The sequence below is a fragment of the Diadema antillarum genome, unplaced genomic scaffold (assembly GCF_040938485.1).
Source record: "Diadema antillarum isolate AM-2024a unplaced genomic scaffold, OU_Dant_1.0 seq00001292_RagTag, whole genome shotgun sequence".
Taxonomy (NCBI): domain Eukaryota; kingdom Metazoa; phylum Echinodermata; class Echinoidea; order Diadematoida; family Diadematidae; genus Diadema; species Diadema antillarum.
The window spans coordinates 545,854-568,071 of NW_027272071.1; the positions used below are offsets into that span (position 1 = coordinate 545,854).

Genomic DNA, 22,218 nt, shown 5'->3' on the forward strand with positions numbered 1-22,218 from the left:
TAAAATATTGTATAGGTGAATTATAATCATACCAAAAAAAAAAAAAGAGGAAAATCATTGGTTATGCAATCGAATTAATACATACAAAATGCAGGAGACCGTCATCTTAAGCTGAAGCTTGAGTTTGATGGCGGCCTCTGGAAAAGCATATGGCCTATACTTCTTCACAAATCATTTAATACATATTAAATTGTGTAACCGAATAGGATAGCTACAAAATGCATCAGCGCAACTGGCACGGGAATGATGACGAAGCGGTCTTCTGAGAGGTTTGAATGGAAGTACCTTGTATTCAGCCTCAAGATATGCCCTAGCGTTTCTATCATGTCATCAATGATGTGATAAAAGATGAAGCTATGCTCCGGATATCATACACAGCGTCCATTTCCAGTCGTCACACCAGTTTGAACGTTTGTGATGAGCATGGACTTCAAGCATTCCGATATATCTTTGCGTGTGTATTTATATAAACTTAATATGTGCTTGGGGTGATTTCTTATGCCATTAACAGGATATTGATGTTGTAAAAATATCAGAATTAAAAAAAAAAACTATCCTCCGCAACAATTTGTCTTTCAAGATATTGCAACGATAAATATGTTTTTAACATTACAAGTTATGTACTTATATAAGAAATGTAAAATATTGCGATTTTCTTTTGTGATAAGAGTTTTTTTCAATCTATCTTATCACCCATTTCCTTAACTGGAATTAAAATCGTGCAAAATGTGTATTTTTGGTATGTAGATAGTAATGTTTGCATAACGATGTAAAGTGTATTTCAATAGCACTTTGTATTCATAACCCAGTACATTCATTTCTGGTCAGTTTTTCTGTTTGCGTTTGTTACACACTCAAAAAGCTGCATCACTTCGGTGATCCCTCGCATTTATCCCCAAGTTGAATTATCCTTCGGGTTTATGTCAGGTTCAAGTGTGTACGTGTGTTACACAAAAAAAACACTGCTATAGCTTCTGACCATTCGAGCATTGAGAATTCAGGATTTCTGGGACGAACACTGAACTAGGGCTTTCTATAGCTCAGTCGGTAGAGCACCGAGCTAGCATCCGGAGGTCTCGGGTTCGAATCCCGATGGAATTGCATTTTCTTTGCTCAATTTTCCACAAATACATAATATTGAAATAGAGATTTGAAACTTGGTGGCATTCAAATTATTAACCTCATGTCAAAATCCAACTGAAAGTTCCTTTAAGAACCTGTGATTATATATTTTATGTTTTATGCTTTTATGCTTGTTTATTTTCTTTTTGAGCTTGTTATTGTTATTATATGTAAAGCTCATACACTGATTGGTCTCGTATCGTAGATTTGTTAAATAAATAGTTTTTATTGAATTTCTTTCATTACAAAATTATTACGCCTATTCTCAAATGAGAGGAATTGCAGTATCATGTGAGATTTTCTAAACGTATCGAGTGATTCGATTAATATCCATGCTGATTTTACTTCACTCTGTCACCATAATACATTCTCTACACTCACGGAGACACATGTAACTGTTACTGGGGAAAATAGTATATCAAAAGAAATCCACATGTCACAATAGAATCAGTAAAAATTTCTAGGGATATAGGCCTACATAATAAAGAGCTTTGAAAATTGTGTGTTGTTTGAAGGTTTGCAGGGTGCAGTAAATGTGACCGTGCGTCACAAAACGAACAAAAAGTCGCACACACTGGTTTTGTGTGAGGACTGAAAATGGGTGAAATGGGTCAACCTAACCGATTTTTACTTTTTCATATTTTCTAAAAGAACAAGTCTTTTTCTACATTATGCTAAAATTTGGGATCATAAAACGGGCAGGAAAGTGTGTTTCTTAGCAGTTTATCTCGAACACTTTTTGGTGGAATAATGTGATTAGGTGTGTCTTTACAATCCCCTTTTCATTTCTTAAAAACCTTGTACACACTCTTCACTTTCAACTCTAATAACTTTTGAAAGAGTTATGCTACTTCTTTGAAAGTTGGCATTAATTATAGAAAGAATGTGTTAATAAGGCATGCTCAATTTCAATTTAATCTGGTAGTCCCTTCATTGTTGTTACTCCGGTGGTTTACATCCTGTTTTTTATAGACACTGTACTTAAGAGCCTCTTCTCTCAGTTCACACTTTTCCTGAGTATGTGCCTTCTTTCCGATATTTAGATAGGTTAGGAGAGTCCATTCGATTTGAGTCATACATCATTTTAAAGCTTGAAGTCTGCTCTTTCAGAATATGCTCTTAACTAAAATTTCATATCTGGCGACTTTTTGTTCGTTTTGTGATGCAGGGTGAAGTAAATGAGGGAGAGAAGTTTGCGGTAAGTAATCCTGAAGAGAGCTTGGCTTGGTAGAAGAGCCTCGAAAGAGGAGAGTTGAGTGAGGGGCGGCACGGGGAGATTGTAAGGAAGACAAATAGTGACACTTATTGAGGAGGGGCAGGATTGAGCTGGAAGTTGAAGGTACACTAGTGGAGATTGGGGAAAACGGGGACAGCAAGAGTCGTAAGGAAGAGGGAATGTGAAAATCAGGTAGTAAGTTTGGAAATCGTTGGGATGAGAAAGATGTCAGAGAAAGGAGGGGAGAGGGAGAAGTTGAAGGTTGCGATACCATGGAAATAAGGGAGAGAAAGTAGAAATGAAGTAGAAAGCTTTGACATTGTCTCTCTTTAAGCAAATAGACATGCGAGCTATCTGAATGCAAAAATAATCCTGAGCAAAGGTTTCTTAAGTCGTCATAATGACTTATTTACGTAATTTGATAATAGATTATACTGTGTTTAATAAACGATAGTTTAACAGTGCAATGCTGTGCAACCGTTTTAAATTTTGAAACCTTTTTTTTTACGAGTTTGTTTATTATATCAAATACTTTTACTAATTCTAGCTGCTTTGAACAGTGCAACGATGATTCAAACCTTCTGATACCAATCAATTTTTTCAAAAACTTTATGTGATACTTGTTTGCTACATTGCCTCTCTCCACATAAAACACTGCCCACCGACAAAACGGATATAATTGTAGATTCAACCCTGCCCCGTGCCTTTGCCCGATTACGAGTTGTTTTGAGGACAGCGGCCCAACTGAGTCATGTACAAATGCTGGTCATGTCTTTGTGCTTATTATAAGAATGTTACGTCGTTTACAAAGTAACAATAATAAAACCCGGCAGCGGTCTCGCGTTCTGGAACGCACGTTCATGGAGCAACTGTACTATATTGTTCAAGGCGTCATATAAGGTGACATTTATTAAATTTTCATAAAGGGTACTGATCGTTTCAATTTCATGTAATTATACTGAAATCTATTCGATAAAAAGTAGTACATAATGTACAGAAAAATACATTTGATAAAACATTTCCTTCTGTTGATTTATAAGATGTACAAGTTAAGTCATAAAGTAGTCTTATATTCATGATAGTACGATTGTACAAATGAATGAACAGTGACAGAAATAATGTATACTTTGCAAGGATGACGAATAGTGTAAACATAGCGGTGGAAAAGAGTCATCATACTAACGCCAGTGAAAATAATGATAATGATAACACATTGTATATGTATCAATGAAGTATCAAGGACACTAGTAGGCCTAATGATCAAAATCATAATAATAACAGCAACTGGCCAGGAGCTCAGGCCAGCGTATGTATGTGGTTGAAGGGTTCCGTGTTTGTTTGTTTGTTTGTTTGTTTGTTTGTTTGTTTGTTTGTTTGTTTATTCATTTTTTTTCCTTTTGGTAAGTCTGTAGATGTTTGCGGAAACTTGAGATTCTATACCAATTTACTGAGGAACTTTATGGCATATCAGCTTTATATCTTTACACAACAGATCGAAGCAATAGTTAACTACTTTCTGATTATGTATGTTGACATCTCTTTCCGTTTTTCATATTGTACCTATATGTGTTAGTAATTATGTTGGAGATTTATACTACTATTATCTTTATCATACCATGAGACAGTTATTCCTCAGCTGCAAACCTCTTCCTGATATACTAGAGAGGATATATTCGTAGACTGAAATAAACTTGTGCATGTATTATACATATAGTTCCCTCTGCAAAGGACACACATTGTATTTTCTTTTGTCGCTGTCCTGAGGTGTGTTTACTTCATGGTGAAATCAATATCTCTGTTTCGGTTTCAGTAAGCTTTATTTCTCCACTTGTACATAACAGAAGATAAGTATGACAATGTCGAACATATAATTCACTAGTCATGAAAATATAAACAAAACGTTGCATTATAAATATATAATCATGTGAAATTTTACATAGATGTCATTTCAGATCTTTAAGAGTGCAGGTAGAGGAGACCGTTATCAATAAGCAAAAGGCTTGACGTGGACAACGGCCTCTGAACATAACATGGCTTGTAATAGTTTTTTATTCAACAAAAGGAAGGAAAGGAACAATTATATATCTGCTTTCAATGAACGTGCGATAAGTACTTAGTATATACTATGAAAATTTAGATTTCTGCAATACCCACACAAAGATGTATGACTTCGAGCCTGATAATACGGGGCGGCCTGGCTTCGATGGTTTCATCAGCTGCCAAACAAGGAACACTGGAGCATGCGTAGTAGAGCGATGTGTTTGATGCGTCTGTCCGTGTATGTCGAAAGGAGATCGAGTTTGCGGATTGAGTGAGGCGTACATCCTGGTACGGCTGAAATGAATTGATGTGATCATGATTACACGGTTTGTTAATGGGGAACATTCTCCAAACGTGTATGTGTTTCAGTGAATGCAGACAAATGTGAATAGTGGAGCACTCAGAGCACTTTTGGGAATGGGGGCAATCGATTGAAAGAGTTTTAATATCTAGAAAAATAATATTAACTTTAGAGTTATATAATATTGATAGCTTATGTGTTCTAATAATTGAAATACTAAATTATCCAAATGGAACAATTTGTGCTGTCACTGTAGTTAAAGGGATGGTACAGTATTGGTGGAGATGAGAACTGGACTTTTAACTTTTTGCGAGATACCAAGAAGACACTTAGGAAATAGTACAGAGCATACCATTTTAAGAGGAATTCAAAGTTTACTTGATGAAAATCGGGTTTGGAATGGCTGAAAAATCCAAAAACAAAATAAAAACAAAGCGATCGTGCAAAAGTGTGGGTCCCACACTTCATTAAAGTCGCTCTGTTTTGGATATCTCAGCCATTTCAAAACCAATTTTCATAAAATAAACATTGAATTGCTTATGGAATTACATACTCTTTCATATTTCATGAGAGGTTTCTCACTATCCCACCAAAACATCTTAGAAACCTGAAATTAGATTTCAATCAAAACTATACGATCCATTTAAACGTGTAAAGAAAATTCAAACGGTATTTCGCCTTCGGTAGCCCGAAAATGAAATAAGGTCCTTTATTCCTTTTCACTGTAAAGGAACATCGTAACTGGAATTTGCATGTTTCGGTCCAAGGAACCTTCCTAGTTTGATGAACATCACCCCTTTACATTCACCATGACTTTTTATCCAAAACAAATGTAACGATGTAAGCTATCAGCACTTGCGAAACATGAGTAATATTTCCCAAAATCTTAATTGACTTTAACACATCAATTCCGTACACGAAATTGATAAATATATACATGAAACATGTCCCACACTCAAAGAAAAAAATACTGATAAATAATAACTTGTATAAGGTGTGTACAATTGCACACGAATGAATACTAAAAAAAAATAAGAACAAGAGACTTTTGATTTTTTACCAAAACGTGATTAAACAGCAAAATCTAAAAAATGGCGTTACGATTTCCGTCTCTTCATACTTATGGAATCCCGCACGATTCTCTTTAAATTTACTTTCCTTGTCATAATTATTATGTAGAATCACATGAAAGCTGGTATTACTCAACACATCGTTATGTGTATATACGAGAGAGAGAGAGAGAGAGAGAGAGAGAGAGAGAGGGAGAGAGAGAGAGAGAGAGAGCTTCCAAAAGCAGCTAAATCCATTATTTTTCTATGGATTTAACGCCTTTGTGTTAAGAGCTAATCATTGATTATATAAATTGTAATTTGACCTAATCTTTAAAGTTAAATTAAGATAAAATACATTCAGATACACTACTATAGCTCTTTCATCTACGGTAGCATCTTCAGTACTACCACTAGGCCTATACTCTATCAAAAGTACCAGAATCATACTCCAGCGTTGCCAGGTATCTATTTATACCGTACAGGTATAGGTCGAGAGGGACATGGTGTGTGAGAACATCTTGTCCAAGGACAAGGACGTAGGCTCTTAACCTGCTCCGTACCGGAACCTTTGGTGGTCATGCGTGTTAAGTCTATCGGCATTTCAGAATTAAGTATGGAATTGGTTAACGGAATTCGAACTCGGGTCTTACATCTGAATGTCAAGAGTCTTATGCACTATGCCACGTGACAATGCCGACCCCCCACCCACCGCCAGACGTGCGTAATATCTTTATAAACCACAACGATCTAATTGCTACCGTCACCTTTTTCTGTCATTTCACATCAATGATCAAGTAGGTATATGACATAAGGCCTTGATGTGTTGGCGCTCTCTATCTTTTTAGGATTAGTTCATTGTATTGTCCTTTCTTTTCATTGGAAAAAGAAGAATGAAAATAGATAAATTGAATTGAATTGAATAGAATTCATCATTTTTGTCTTTTCTGCTTTTGTTGTTTCTCATGCACACATTGCCCATACCTCCCATTCAAATAGAAAACAAAACATGGAAAAACCTTTACGGATTATTTGATTAATATCAACTTGATGATTTCAAGGAAGCAGTGTTGAGAAAAAAAGATAGTAAGATCAGAGTCTCTACATACACGTTGCCAGGCAGAATGAGGCGTACCCTTTTGTCTGATCGTGTTTATGCAGCGTGTTTTCACCGACCCATGGATACGACTGAAACGGGGAATTCCCGTTATTGATTCTAGACTCGCCAACAATAGACGGTTTACGGCCAGATCGCAGTGTGTATAACGTGCAGACGCTTCCTCGTTCTATCTCAATGCATTGAAAACAACCTCTTCTGAATACATCGAAACCATGCATGTTTATACAGAGAGCAAGCAAACGAATTCACTGTCATGTAAAGAGTGATGTCCTCGAATTCTAAAATGACTCAACGTTTTCGCATTTTGTATTTACGGATAATTTTATAGCGATAAGACACTGATCCAAAACAGTTAGGACAATTGCCGTCTCGGTACGTTCACTGAGTGGGATTATTTTCAACGAACTCTATGTAATCGGATTTTTTTCCCATGATTTTCCTCACTTTAACCTCTCATCGTTATGATTTGAATGATTAATCAATTGTGGTTAATGGTGGCGAAATACCGCTGTGGATGCGTCCGTCTTTTTCGAGGACAGTATGATGATTTCCGCAGAACACTATCCATGCAGCCTGCTAAATGACAGTTTAAATGCCATTCTGTAATACAATGTTTAATGCTGATGGTACAAAGATGTATTGGCAGCTGTGTCAAATGCGCTTATATACAGACAGTAACAATGGAAATGATTAAAAAACAACAAATGGCACAGCCCAATATTACAACGGGGACAGCTCTGAACTGGAAGGTTACCTTTTTATCTCTTTCAATAACAATTCAGTCATTGTGTGTTCCGCACAGCTCCATAAATAACCAATACGTCAGAGCCGCAGTTGCACAGTTGACTGAGCTCGTGGATAATATTCCTCATCGCCATACGTGAAAGTATCAACGTCGCATTTACAACATGGCGTCTCTGCAAAAGGCAGTTTTATTTCTGTCTTGGTTCCTCTTCCTGATCGAGCACACCTTAAGTCGTAAGTGTTGGGTTACTCGTGTCATATTGACAGTGGTTATTTACTGATCCTCTTTGTCTCTTGTTATCAATGTACTTTTGTCAGAAAAATGTCTATTTTACTTTCTGAACTTGGTATTTTATTTGATCTAATTTAGTAATTGGAATTTCACGGCAGGTTGTTGTACCACTGGACAATTTGTGGGCAAGAATAAAGCTGGCAAAATATTGAGTGCCCTGATGCCAATGCAACATTGTAACAATACTGTCAGGATAGCGATATTTTTGGTCGAAATTCTCATGAATAACTTTTTGTCTACATGAGGTCCAAAAGAGCCGCATTCCAGGCAGTAAAACGTCCTTACACTACAGGCTTTGAAGTATAAATGTACATGTACGATGTAGAAACATTTACCATGGATAAGGAAAAAGATTTTCCTGGGATATTATGGGGCATGATATTCTACGTTTACTTTGTGGGAGGTTAAGTCTCTGATACTGTGTAAAACTATTATTTCAGTTGGAATGATTCATGTTCAATTACAGTATTAATCCACTTCCATTTATTTTTCCTTTCATTATTTTCGAGAAAAGATCCATTTCATATGTATATTAGCACTCAGTCTAAAGACTTTCATCTACCTCTCTTTAGGACTATAGCTCAGAATACATTGATATACCCCTACGTTTTGGAATTGTTTGGACTCTGAAAAAAAAAAAACCACCGCTATCTCATACCTTTCTTTTTTTAAACTTTCAAACTAATTTTCTTGTTGGATTCCAAACTGAGGCAGTTTTTCTAATTATAAAAACCATAATGAATTTAATGCATACTTTATTTCATCAGCACAGCTTTATCCAGCTGCACTGAACTACCAGATATTCTGGCAATTTTCTTGACCATCCGATTCCACAATATCACCTTGCAAGGATTACTGTCAGGCTATGTGCTTGTGATTTTGTATTTGTGTTTTTTACGGGTTTTTTTTCTGCCCAGTTTGTCCTGTTAAAGGGGATGGCTAGTAACTGATCAGTGAGAATCAGTGGGAATGCTGGGGGTGATTGTTCCCATCCTTGTGGGATTCATTTAAGAGTTCTATTGTTGTGTGAAAATTATTTGCTTCAGAATGGTCTCATATTCAAGTAATGTGCAGTTTAATGTTTCCAGGTTAGCGTGCCTGGTCAGTGACGGGGCATTAATCTGCACATTACTTGAATATGAGACCGTTCTGAAGCAAATAATTTTCACACAATAGTAGATATATAATGTACTATCAAATGAATCCCACAAGGATTGGAACAATCATCCCTCAGCATTCCCACTGATTCCCGACATGATCGGTTACTAGCCTTCCCCTTTAATGTCTGTCAGGTTTAGAATTACTTTATAATTTCCTTTTGTAAGTTTTTTAGCCGACTGTATGAATTGTCCATAGTATGCAAGCTCTGCCTTTTAGTGGACCCCTCATATTGTTATTATTCTCCAGAGCATGGATAATGTAATATGTAAGGTTTGTTTGAAACTAATATGTATACATGTTTCTGTTTAATTCGCAATTACCTGTAATTATCCTTGTACAGTCAACTGTTGTGAAATCAAGAACATGATCAAAATCATTTTTGTTTATGTTCTGTGGAAGAAGCAAAATGAAATAAATTAGATTGAATAGAACTGAGAATTAGAATTGATAGTTATACAAAGTCTTCAAAACCTTATTTGTCAAACTCAAATATCCCGCAGAGCAGAACAAACTGTTTCATGAACTGTTACATTATCATCCAGTGATGACGGCATTGAAATTTAAAAATGAATATCTTTTGAATCGATTGCCCGATTTTCCTCAAACTTTAACTGATGTGTTCTATCACCTTCCTCGTTCTTCTAATTCTTTCACCCAATCCACGTTATATTTGGGTTTGGGCTTCCTATAAAGAAAAGTGTATTACAATACCTTATGTTCAAGTTGAGCTCAATAAATAGTGTGAAATTCAACGAAATCAGAAGTGCGATAAGAAAATCATGAAATGTTAAGCTTTCATGTATTTTCCTATTAAGTCATACTGGTAGCAAACAACACAACCAATTTTTATATCATAATGATACCTTCACTTTACAGTTTCCCATTATTTGTGAAAAAAAAAAAGATCGCATTTGTTGTCAACAGTCTGGAAATTACAATCGCCCCCTCCCACCCCGCAAAGAGTAATCGATGCTATAAGTGTCTTCAAGACAATGATTTGATTTGAAGGATACGACTTATACCATTACTGTATTTATGTTACAAAACAAGGAATTTAGTGATGATCTGTGTACAGGTGAATAGGAGACTTGTGAGGTAGTGACGTCATTTCCTCATCCAGTGTGCATTAATGGGGTGGTTCCTAATATCACTGTCTTTATTTGTTTCTTGGTAGTACATAATATTCAAACCTTTATGTTTTCATATACATATTTCGTGTTTAAATCCGATATGGATAAACCTCTGCAATACTGTGTTACGGCTTACATCCGGCATGGAGTCGAACTGCACTTAAAGGTACAATTTGAATTAAGTGATCTGGAGGGTAGAAATACATAGTTGTTGCACATAGTATGTATATAACATGAGTAAATGCAGTACTAGTATATCGTGACAGGAGACATCAAGCGATATGTGAGAAACATTTTTTGAGCGACCTTTATCTCCAGGATAATCAATAATGGAACTTAGCAACAACAACAAAAAAGGAAAAGAAAATCGGTGGTCTTTTCGATGTTTTGTCCTTTACACTTATGTGAATCTATGAAAGAGTTTGTCTTTACAATGAGGAATCTTGCTTGGTTCAATGATAAATCTAATCTTGTAAATTCTGTCACAGAGAGTCGGGGTGACGTACGACTTTCAGACGGTTATGCACCTTGGAACGGACGAGTTGAGATCTTTAATGGATTCGAGTGGGGAACCGTCTGTGACGATTTCTGGGATGATGACGATGCCCAGGTCGTGTGTCGACAGCTCGGTTACAGTATCACCGGTGCCACGGCTTTGACCTCAGCGTACTATGGGCAGGGCAGCGGGTCGATTTTCCTGGATAATGTGGAATGTGACGGCTTAGAGTCTCTGCTTACAAATTGTTCACATAATGGCTGGGGATCTAATGACTGTGGACACCATGAAGATGCAGCTGTTGATTGTGGTAGGGATGTGGGTCATTTCTTACATACGTATAGTTGAACAACAGGAGCAAACAGTTTAAAAGCACGCTGGAACACGCTTTAGCGGAGTTCTATATTTGAAAGATTAAAATATCCCAGATTAAAAGGTATAGAAAACTAACATGCGCAAATATGCGCATTATAGAAAAATATTAGTTTTTTTTTTTTTTAAAGAGGGCCTAATTTTCATTTCATTTCGATTTGCCACATCACGAAGAAACTAGAGATGAGTGTTTATCTTATAGAATTCTTTCCTAAACTATTCTAAATCAATTCGAGTATTTTATTAAAAATTTTACGTCGAAATAAAGCTTGTAATTCAACGAAAGGTGAAATGCGTTCTTCGTCTCCAAACTTCGTTTTGCAACTAGAGCGGTGTCGACCATGACTTAAAAGCGCAGTAGAATGCTAGACATCTGTTGTAACGCCTTCAACCCAAACATGTGTTTACATGAAATACGAAGAGTTGCCACTCCATCTCTGTAACACATCCCTGCGTCGATGTAGGGCAATTTGTCAATAAGTTGCAATGAAAACATTTCGACGGAAGAATTTCATGAATTTGAAAAATTTAGATGGTATGACATAATGTTTTCAGGCATACTGTGATTCTGACCCCCCCCCCCCCCCCCCCCACAAAAAAAAAAATAGAGAAAAGATAAATCCCTATATTCACGATAGTCGTTGATTGTACAGTCATGTGCAGGACAGTACATCGTTCTCTCGTGTTCAGATGGAATAAAATCAGTGAAAAACGCGCTTCAGTTTTGTGTTTACACAACTTCCAGTTTTAGTCGTTATCAGTAATTTCCCTCTTTTCTATTGCCTTCAAATGAAGTGGATATATCTTATTCATATAATGCATAACGAATATAGATATAGCAGTATAACTTGTTTTAAACCCTGCGTTGTAAATACAATGTAGGTGGACTTGGTTCCACCGCCTCCCCCCACAGCATCCGCCTTGTGGGAGGGAGCTCGTACTACGAGGGTCGTGTTGAGGTCTATCACGACGGAGCCTGGGGCACGGTGTGCGATGATAGCTGGGATGACGATGATGCCCGGGTCGTCTGCAGACAACTCGGATATTCCACAAGCTACGCACAGGCTATGACCGGAGCAACGTACGGACAAGGAACGGGATCCATTCTACTTGACAACGTTGAATGTGACGGCTGGGAGTCGAGTCTAGCCAGCTGCTCTTCGAATGGATGGTACAGCCATAATTGTTGGCACCACGAAGATGCCGGTGTGCGATGTGGTGAGACTATGAGATTTACATTTCTTAATGTGCGAAGTAAAGAGGATGTTCACTTTATCTAACGAGTATCATAAGCAACAAAAATTGAAGAAATTTCATCCTAGATTTCAAGGAAAAAATTCTCTCTGCTCATAATCAGAACATTTCAATGGCGTTATCATCGTTCATGTGGTGAATTGGAAGTTTTGATTTTGATTTGCCAAGTACATTCCAGAGACGTCCTTATCTATATACGTACATAAACATTCATAGAAATTATAGATATTCTTTCATTTCTGAAACTGTTTTACCCACAAGTGTTATACACTATTGTTATTTGGCTGCTAAAAACATTACTGCGCTGTTAAATATTCAGATACCCTTCGGAACCTCTGCCTTGTTTAGTCAAGGAATGTAAACGTCCATGTTGCCATGCGGCGAACAAAACTATAAAAAGAGAAAACTGAAAAACTGTGCGCTATTCCAAGCAGTATTGCACTATGTTCTTTTCTTGAATATATTACTGTCTTTAGATTTACGTTTGTTATTGCGAAAATACTTACATTTTTTTGTGTGTGCATTACGCCGGTCCCTGGAGTATGTTTGACTACATGCATAGTAATTGCAGTAAACGAATATTTTTCAAGAGTGAAATTAATCTTTCTCTAATCAGCGTGGTATGACGTCTCCACATATTCACCCCCCTGGAACTATGTCCGCCTTGTGGGAGGGAGCTCGTACTACGAGGGTCGTGTTGAGATCTATTACAATGGAGCCTGGGGCACGGTGTGCGATGATAACTGGGATGACGATGATGCCCGGGTCGTCTGCAGACAACTCGGATATTCCACAAGCGACGCACGGGCTGTGAGTGGAGGGACGTACGGACAAGGATCAGGATCCATTCTACTTGACAACGTTGAATGTGACGGCTGGGAGTCGAGTCTAGCTAGCTGCTCTTCTAATGGATGGTACAGCCATAATTGTGGCCACAGCGAGGATGCAGGAGTAAGATGTGGTAAGTTTGTAAATGTCTGCCGTTTGTTTTAATATCGAGAACTACCAAGTTTTTCACTACATTGTAGTTATTTTCTATGTATAATACTTTATTTCCTTTGCAAATGAAAGCATGTGATAAACGATCCTAGGTAACTACCTGCCAACAGGCAGGTAAGTACAAGGAAAGAAATACAATGGACCCTGTCCATCGCACCACAGTTGACAGTTACACAAATATATACATGTATGTACATTTGCACACAAACATAATACATTTGAACAGCTGTTTCAGGACGAAAAAAAAAAAAGATAAAAAGTGAACTTATATCAACATAAATTTAACCTAATAAACAAAAGAATAACTCTAATCAATCGTTCAATCGTACGAATCTATCGAAATTCACTACCAATAAATTACATTAAATCCACCCAATATAATCATAATTATTTCATATCCGATATTATAGGGAAAAAAAGACCGGAAGAAATATACATAATATGTATACATATACATATAGATCCTATAGATACACATATTCAGCAATACAAAAGGGCAAAATCGGAATGAACATAACCGGCCCGTAAATAATCACCGTATATAAACATAATATATGATATGCATATAGTATTCCTCTCAACTCCCTGGTATAATTCAAAACTACACTTATTACAGGTAACGTTATTCTATGAAACACTCAAAAAAATATAAAATCTACTTATGTATCATACAGTGAACTCCCGCCATAACTCAATCCCCGGGACCACCATCCGTGAAGCACCCGTCTTCAATAAGTACCGAAATGCAAAAGTAATCCTAATACAAACTCTCAGTAAATGAAACATGGATTTCAAGTCCAATAAAACGCAAATAGGCAAATACCATGACAAAATACTCTTATTTTGCCTCACTCTCTATCATTGTTCGTAACAGATGGTGAGTCTTCAGGGCCCGTTACATCTCCTCGGGTGATTGGATCTATGACTTTTATGGCAATCGCTCTCTTCATCGTCCTAGTCATCGCTATTGGGGCTGTGTGTGGAGTGGGTTGCAGCAAGAAACAAATAACACCACATTCAACATCAGCAGGTAATGTTCCCCTCACCGTCGTCAACCCTACAACCTCTGCCATCAGTCAACCACCACCACCAGGCAACCTTTCACCACCGCAGGATGTGAACTCCCTGCCCATCCTGCCACCAGCTACAGCGCCACCACCGATGTCCCCCGCGTCAGGGTCTGGTCCTGGAGTCGCCCCTGCACTGCCTCCCACAGCCATGGAATCAGCGTGGTCCTCACCCACCAGCGTTCCTGATGGCGAGCCAGAGGTTCAGGCAGCTACTGGTTTGCCGCCTGTACAACCACCGAGTTATTCCACCTATCCCATAAAGCAATAAACTACAGAGTGTTTGCAAACAACTCCAGCTTTGTTGACGCTTTTTATCCATTTGATTGTCTGCAGGCTGTAAGCATTGAGCTAGTAATGATATCAAATTTTCACAAAATTTACCACAAAACTGGTAAATTTCAATGTAGATTGTTGGTAGTTATCAAACTGACATGTCATACGAGCAATTACATGTCACAACTGTTTTGATATCCGCTACACTTTCAGTCTTGAAATATGAGCTTGTGTAACGGTCAAGGTTTTTGTTTTGTTACTTGTGTATTTGTTTAGTTCTTTGTTTGTTTTGGGTTTTCTATTCTAGAAAAGCTTATATAAAATCAAAGCCTTAAATCGACTTCGATGCTATGTTTGATGTCCAGTTTCTGTTAGCAATAAATCTTCATTTATTACGATGCTTATTGATAGGTAACTTCTTGCTCGATTCATGAATAATTAGCAATGGCTTAAAGTATGGTAATTTGTGTTGCTTCGTTGTTGCTGTTTTTTAATATCACTTGAAGTAGCTTGAAGTGAAAGGCTTCATGCAAAACTCTTCATCTTCATCTTTAACTTTATTCAAAACTAAGCATTTATCAAGATTACATGAATCACATATCCAAAAATTTACTTGCGTTTAACATAAATGGTTTTAGGGCCCCAAAAGAAGCAAGGCTTGTTAGCGGGGTCCTATACAAAGCACAAGTAGGTTGGGGTTAGAAATAAATTATTTGATATTAATTGTTTGGCATCCATGGAAAGCCAAGGCATCTAGGTAGGTCTGTACAAAGCAAGAATGTGGTTCATAATCCTTCTCCATGATCTTTGCAACTCTTCTTATGACTGGGATTGATATCTAAGCTGTGTGTGGTGTCTTTGTAGCCTCCCAGCTGAAACAAACCCATGAAATTATAATGATTGTACATAGACTTGTTTTTATTTCATTAATTTACTTGTCATTTTAGCAGCTTGCCGTTAAAAGTACAATGATAAGTGCAAATGGATAGAACTTTTTAAATTGTTTCTATTTTCTGAGACTAAGTGTTTTCATGCTTTTTGCTGAACGGTTAGACATTTAGCTTAGTGTTGACTCTTTTTTTTAACAAATGAGTGAAACGTTAAGAGATTACAGTTGATTTTGAAAATACGGTATACATGTGAAGACTGTATTATCAAGGAAAATGTGCATAACGATACGTATGTTTTTTTAAGTACTGTACCAACGTGTGTGCCGATGCATTTTTTCTCTTTTTTTCTGACAAAGAAGACATCACTTCACAGGGTTGTTAATTCTAATTTTGGTACTTTTGCAAAGAGGAATGCAGTGGAATGTCGTGAACGTGCGCGCGCGAGAATTGCGGTGTTCTGAAATAGTGTGTAATATTTGTTTAGCTAGTAGTAATCATTGCTACTACTTTAAACAGGGGCGGATCCAGGAATCCCGTACAGGAGGTGGGGGCGCTCGCAAATAAATAAATGAATAAATAGATAAATAAATATTTCTGGTGCCACTACGATGTTTAATCAGCTGACGAGCAAAAGCAAACAAACAAACAAACCACAAAACAAAAACAAAAAAGGGCTTCAGCGCAATTTTCTGGTGCCATTACAATCGAAAAGCCCGATGCTCCCCCCCCCCCCCCACTCCCGATCCGCCACTGCTTTCAAGGTCATTCTGCTCACTGTTCCTTTCCTCGGTATTCTTGAAATTCTTTAAGTAGTTTTAGGACAGCGCAGCATGTCGAGATTTTTACAAAAGTGATATGAAAGCTGACTATTAAGGGGCATATATATATATATATATATATATACATATATATATATATATATATATATATATATATATATATATATATATATATATTCAATCTTTCTTCTTCGGCTGCATTTATTCCGTGTCTACCTTCAGAATGCAGAATGCATTTCGATGCCTTTGCGTATGATTTTGTGACGTATAACACAATAAAGATATACCATTGTCATCTGTCATCTGTCATCTTGTGTAAGCGATGTAATTTTGCTTTAGTCCAGGATTGGGATTACCGTGATGATGCCCGGGTGGTTTGCAGACAACTCGGATATTCCACAAGCAGTGGTGTGCTCAGACTTGGGGGTATGTATAATTTGTGACCGAGCGAGGCGATAACAATGTAAGCTGGAACAAGCACAGAAATATAGTCACACACACACACACACACACACACACACACACACACACATATATATATATATATATATATATATATATATATATATATAATATAAAATACACGTGTGTATAATATATAATTACGCATACACATAGCCGTACGCAGAAAAGTAGCAGGAATGATTTTGCCATTGTCTGACTTTGTGCTTGCCAGATCTCGTTATATGTGGGGAGTTTCACGCAAACACAACCTACTGCTTAAATGCAGTGGTAGAAATTATGGGTTCTTCGATACGTGGGGCATGGTTATGGCTTTTTCCAACGCACATTAAGTCTATCTAATTTAAGTACAGAGTACAACTTTTGTTAAGGGAATAGACAGTCCACATTCAATGCAATCCGAAGTGCCCGATTTTGTAATACTTGCAACTCATTAAGACGAGATTTGTATGTATTTGCTCAAACTATACTGCCAGACTGCAGTAATCAAAACGGAACTGAATGATTGATTTATAAAAAAAAAAAGATAATGCAGTGCGTTTTACAATATATGCTTAACGATATCAATGCTTTTTCCAAGATAAATTCTGAACAATTATTACACCTAAGCATTTCCGACAATCATTTCTCTTTTTTTCATTATGATCTATCTAATATTACAACCATTAATTACCATTTGATTTTTTTTTTCAAACGCTATTATGTGCCAAATAAAAATTACTTCACGTTTCTTTGAGTTCACGGTGAGTTTATTTTCCTTAAATCAGCTTGATAACTTAGTCAAGTAAGTATTTAATGTCCTGGTAATGTCAGTTCGCTTTTGGATGCAGTAAACAAGCAGATATCGTCTGCACATAAAGATAACTCACTATGGTTTCATTAACAAAATATGAAATACAGTGTACTAACTAAAGGGCCTCAAAGTGACCCCTGAGGTACACCACTTTCAAATCAGATTCAATCAATCCATAGCCATTTACAGACGTATATTACATGTATATTGTTTTCTACCTTCAAAATGATTTCCAAACCATTTCAATGCACGTTAGCCAAATCCATATTAATTGCTAACTTCTGAAATAAGATTATTATTATTATTATTATCATTATTATTTTTTTATTTTTATTTTTTTATTCGGCTTTCAATCACAAATACATTTTTCGAAATTGTACATTGGAGTGGTAAGGGTGCACCAGGTTGGGCAGCCCGGGTCTGGAAAGAGCCAACTAAATGACTTGGGCCCTCAGGCCATCCTCCCCAACCCACCTGGTGCACTCAAAACGGTCAGTTTACAATATAAAAATACAAATTTCATTAACAGGCATACATAAAAAACAAAAACAAAACAACTGTTTCTTTGTAAGTGTCAATTTAAGATAAAGTGGTCGACAGTATGGAATGTTTCTTGAGGTCGATTTCAACATCAAACCATTGAGCAGTACACGTAGAGATTAGTGGTTACAATTCATTCACGTGATCGGCGTGTCAATCATTTTCTGCCTGTAATGTTGCGCATGCGTGTTGAATGTATCAAAGGTATCAATGCATTTGTGCAGGGAGGTGAGAGTATCTCCCCGATGTGTGTTATTAAAATACGACGTCATGCTGTGTAATGTAGGAGAGGGATGGCGTGTGTCATTTGATTTAGAATAGGAAAGACATGCAACCTTCTGTTGCAGTTTTGATGAGGGGAAAAAAGGAAGATCACGGGACATTATTCCATCCAACAAGAAATTTCATTAATCAAGTCGAGAAATGTCTATTACAATACTTTACATAGTACATACTGAATCTCAACCATCGAACTACGTAGTCTTTTTGGTTGCGATTTGTGTAAATGTCGTCTTCTGACTAACCCAACTTGCGTGTAGCTTGCCTGGCTAGCTCTAAATTGGGAGGTTCTGTTGCAATGACGATTCAGCCATTGTGTGGTTCACGCAGCTCCGCAAAGTAACCTACTACGTCAGAGCCGCCGTTCTACAGTTGACTGAGCTCGTCGACAATATTGTCCATCGCCATATACATGAAAATTTCAATGTCGCGTTCACAATATGGCGTCTCTGCAAAGGGCAGTGTTATTTCTGTCTTGGTTCCTCTTCCTGATCGAGCACACCATAAGTCGTAAGTGTTGGGTTCGTGTCATATTGACAGTGGATATGATCTGATCCTCGATCTTTGTTTCTTTTTTATCGATGTATTTTTTGTATGAAAATATTTATATTTGATTTGATTTAGTAATGGAAATCTATCAGGGTGTTGTATCAAATCGCGGGCAAGAATGAAGCATGCAAACTATATCGTGCTCTGATGCTGCCGATGCAAAACCGCTGTAAGACTTGCCAGGATAACAATTTTTTTGTCGAAACTCTCATTTGGTCGTTCTTCTTGTCTATGAGGTCCAAATCAACCGCATTCCGGGGGGGGGGGGGGGGGGGGCGTTTCACAAAGCCGTTCTTAAAATTAAGAAGGACTTAAGACCGACTGGTGATCAGTTCTTGTGCTGAATTACTGCGATTCTAATAAGTATAGCACATAAGAACTGATCACCAGTCGCACTTAAGTCCTTCTTAACTTTAAGAACGGTTTTGTGAAACACCCCCCTGATTGTTAAACGTTGTCATAGCCTTTGAAGTCATGTCATGTGCATTGAATGTACATTCACGTCGAACATTTTCCCATTGATAAGGACAAGCGTTTTGCCTGGGTTATCACGGAATATACTTAATAGATCCATGAATTTGGGCAAAGAATGAACTAGGCGAAATAGAACATATCTATAACATGAAATATCTATTCCCTCATTATTCTGACTCGTAATGTTGATGAATCAACTGCAAATAACGGTAATTTAACTTTGCTAGCCATTACTTAAATAACATTTTCATTTGTTTTGTAACGAGGTCCAGGAATTGTTGAAGCTCGTGACCATCTTATATGTAGATGTATAGGCCTATGCAAGCCACCACAGTAAAGCTGAGATTGCGTTAGACTATCAAAGAGACTTTAAAAAAAACCCAACAACAGCATAATAGTTACTTGATATAGTAATTTACTTGAAAAGAAATTTCATATTCATATGGGATATCATCATATTGGGATGTCTAAGATCAAAGTGTTTCTTGAAGTTGTTTGACAAAGCTTTGACTGCACGTTGCTGATAAACACATATCTCGTTCATGAAGTAAATACCACCAAATCAATTTGCAACGAGCTCTAAAACGAGCTTTGCAAATTTTGCTCAGGTCTAAAGATATTCATGCCTGTTGTATGTGTGTATATGTATAAGCCATGGTATCAGTTCAGCAATAATGATATGACCAAATTTACTCTGTATAAGAACGATTCCTCCTTAGAGGTTTGCTGGCATTACAACTTACTTGCAGTCAGATACTCGCTCTAAAAAGAACCATGTTTCCAGTGTGGGAGGTTTTCACTGTCTCACGGAACCGAAGAAAAATATCCTGATTAGAATTGAAAGTTTCTTTTTTTTTTCAAAAAAGAGACAACCCATGTGTGACCTTAGTTATCAAACTACACTTTGCACACAGAGAGAAGTATCAAAAAGTTCCAAGTCGGAAAGGGTTCCCAATCGTGCTTTTTTCCAGGAGCACACTTTCAGATTTTTTGTATGTGTGTCTCATTATTTGCATGAATGTTATATGCAGCTCTGTCAGCAATATTCAGCATTCTGTTAACATGGTAAATATAAAACTTGAAACTGTTATATACAGGCCTATTTTACAATCTCCATAACCCCGGATGCAACACGAATTCGGAATCTCTCTTCCAATCACCCCAAATTAATACTAAGGGTAAAAAAAAAAAAAATATTTTAAAAAGGAAATCGGTGCTGTATGTCCTTCCCCTGCCGATTCTGTGGGCGGAAGCGGAACTTCCAGAAAAATACTGCGATGTAGTGGGTTTGTATTGGATCATTTTGTTGTTGTTGTTTTTTTTCAGATGTATAAACACATTTGATTCCTTTTTCGTATGTTGGTCTTTTAGTCCTATACAGGTAGTTTCATATACAGTAAAGTGAAATTCCATATAATTATGCCATGTTTAAGTTAATTTCAACGCATAAAATTCCACAAAATGTTAAGTTTCGTCACAAAAACCAAAATACGATAAGAAAATCACGCAAGAACCTATAATGATCCAAAAGAATACAAAAATAAAAAGATTTTGAACTAATTTGGTCCCCTTGATTCGAGTGTCTGCCTGATCAATTGAGATCTTTCATCCTACAGGATGCCACCTGCCAAATTTGTTGAAAATTTGCCCATACGTTATAAAGGAGGGGACAAAAAGGGTTCTGATTTTGTACCGCCAGCAATCCCCCCCCCCCCCCCCCGACCTACAATTGAAAAAATTGAAATATCAGTCACCAATGTCTTTGTTCATAACATTTGATTATGTCGATCAACTTGTTTTAGAGAGGATTTTTGTAAAGATACTCCAATTTTCGGGCTTTTTTCTCATGTACCCTTCCTCATCTGGCTACTGGGTGCACGTCACGAGAATTATACAGTCAATGAGTCCTACAGCCCATGAGTCATACAGCACACGAATCACTCATGAGTTCGACACGAGCAAACAAGGCCCACATAAGATATCGACAAATTAAGCCTTGCGTTGTATCTGTCGAACTCGTGGGCTATTTTTTACCCAGTGTCGTATTCATGGGCCGTAATTGCAAGCTCATGAGCTGTATGACTGGTGGACTCTTTCTAGATGTCTAATTTGTGGGCTGTATGATTCTTGGGTGTCGCTTTCGTGATTATGACCTCTATTGTGACCCCAGGGTGCCCCACGTAGACCTAGAGAATGAGGCCCATATAAGAACAAATACATTGTATAAACCCTATCAATAACGCCTGATGAAAAAAAAAATCATGCATTTTCGAAAAAGAGATTTAAACGTTAAATTTGGACCCTAATTCCTCCCCCCCCCCCCCCCACACACACACAAACAGAGCCAAAGACACAGGGCCCTACCAATCAATACGTCTAAGAACGTTAACTTGACTGTGTTACTTTTGGGTTTAGGGGGGAAATTGTTAACAATTCACAGGGGGGCAAGGTGTCCAATGTAAAACAAAACCAAAAACAATAAATCCTGTCACCCTAAATGGGGATGCTAACTGCCAAATCAAGTGAAAATCCGTCACAGGGCTTTGAAGAAGAAGCTGAGACTGTACAAAATTTAAGCAAGAAGAATGACATGCTAGGAAACTGCAAGAAATAATTGAATTTGAATGATACAACTTAAATTGTATCTCTCATGTAAAGTGTTTTGCATTATGGTTGTACAGAGCACCAAAAGAGGTTAGATTTATTACAAATCTACGAGCAGCTGAGACCAGTGCACTGATCCTGATGAGGGTCCCATATCGTACAAGCTTTGCTTCTTTAATAGTGGGACCCTCCACTTCCATCCTCATCCT

The 22,218-nt window shown here is 37.3% G+C and overlaps 1 protein-coding gene across 1 annotated transcript in view; it reads left to right on the plus strand.

The window, feature by feature from the left end:
* LOC139707971 (scavenger receptor cysteine-rich domain-containing protein DMBT1-like) overlaps window positions 1-22,218 on the plus strand; it is a 53,383-nt gene that overhangs the window by 10,637 nt on the left and 20,528 nt on the right. The window contains exons 7-11 of the mRNA XM_071619962.1: window positions 7,736-7,826; window positions 10,664-10,978; window positions 11,926-12,261; window positions 12,914-13,258; window positions 14,171-14,581. Coding sequence (XP_071476063.1) covers window positions 7,736-7,826; window positions 10,664-10,978; window positions 11,926-12,261; window positions 12,914-13,258; window positions 14,171-14,581 — 1,498 coding nt within the window. The remainder of the gene's footprint in view (window positions 1-7,735; window positions 7,827-10,663; window positions 10,979-11,925; window positions 12,262-12,913; window positions 13,259-14,170; window positions 14,582-22,218) is intronic.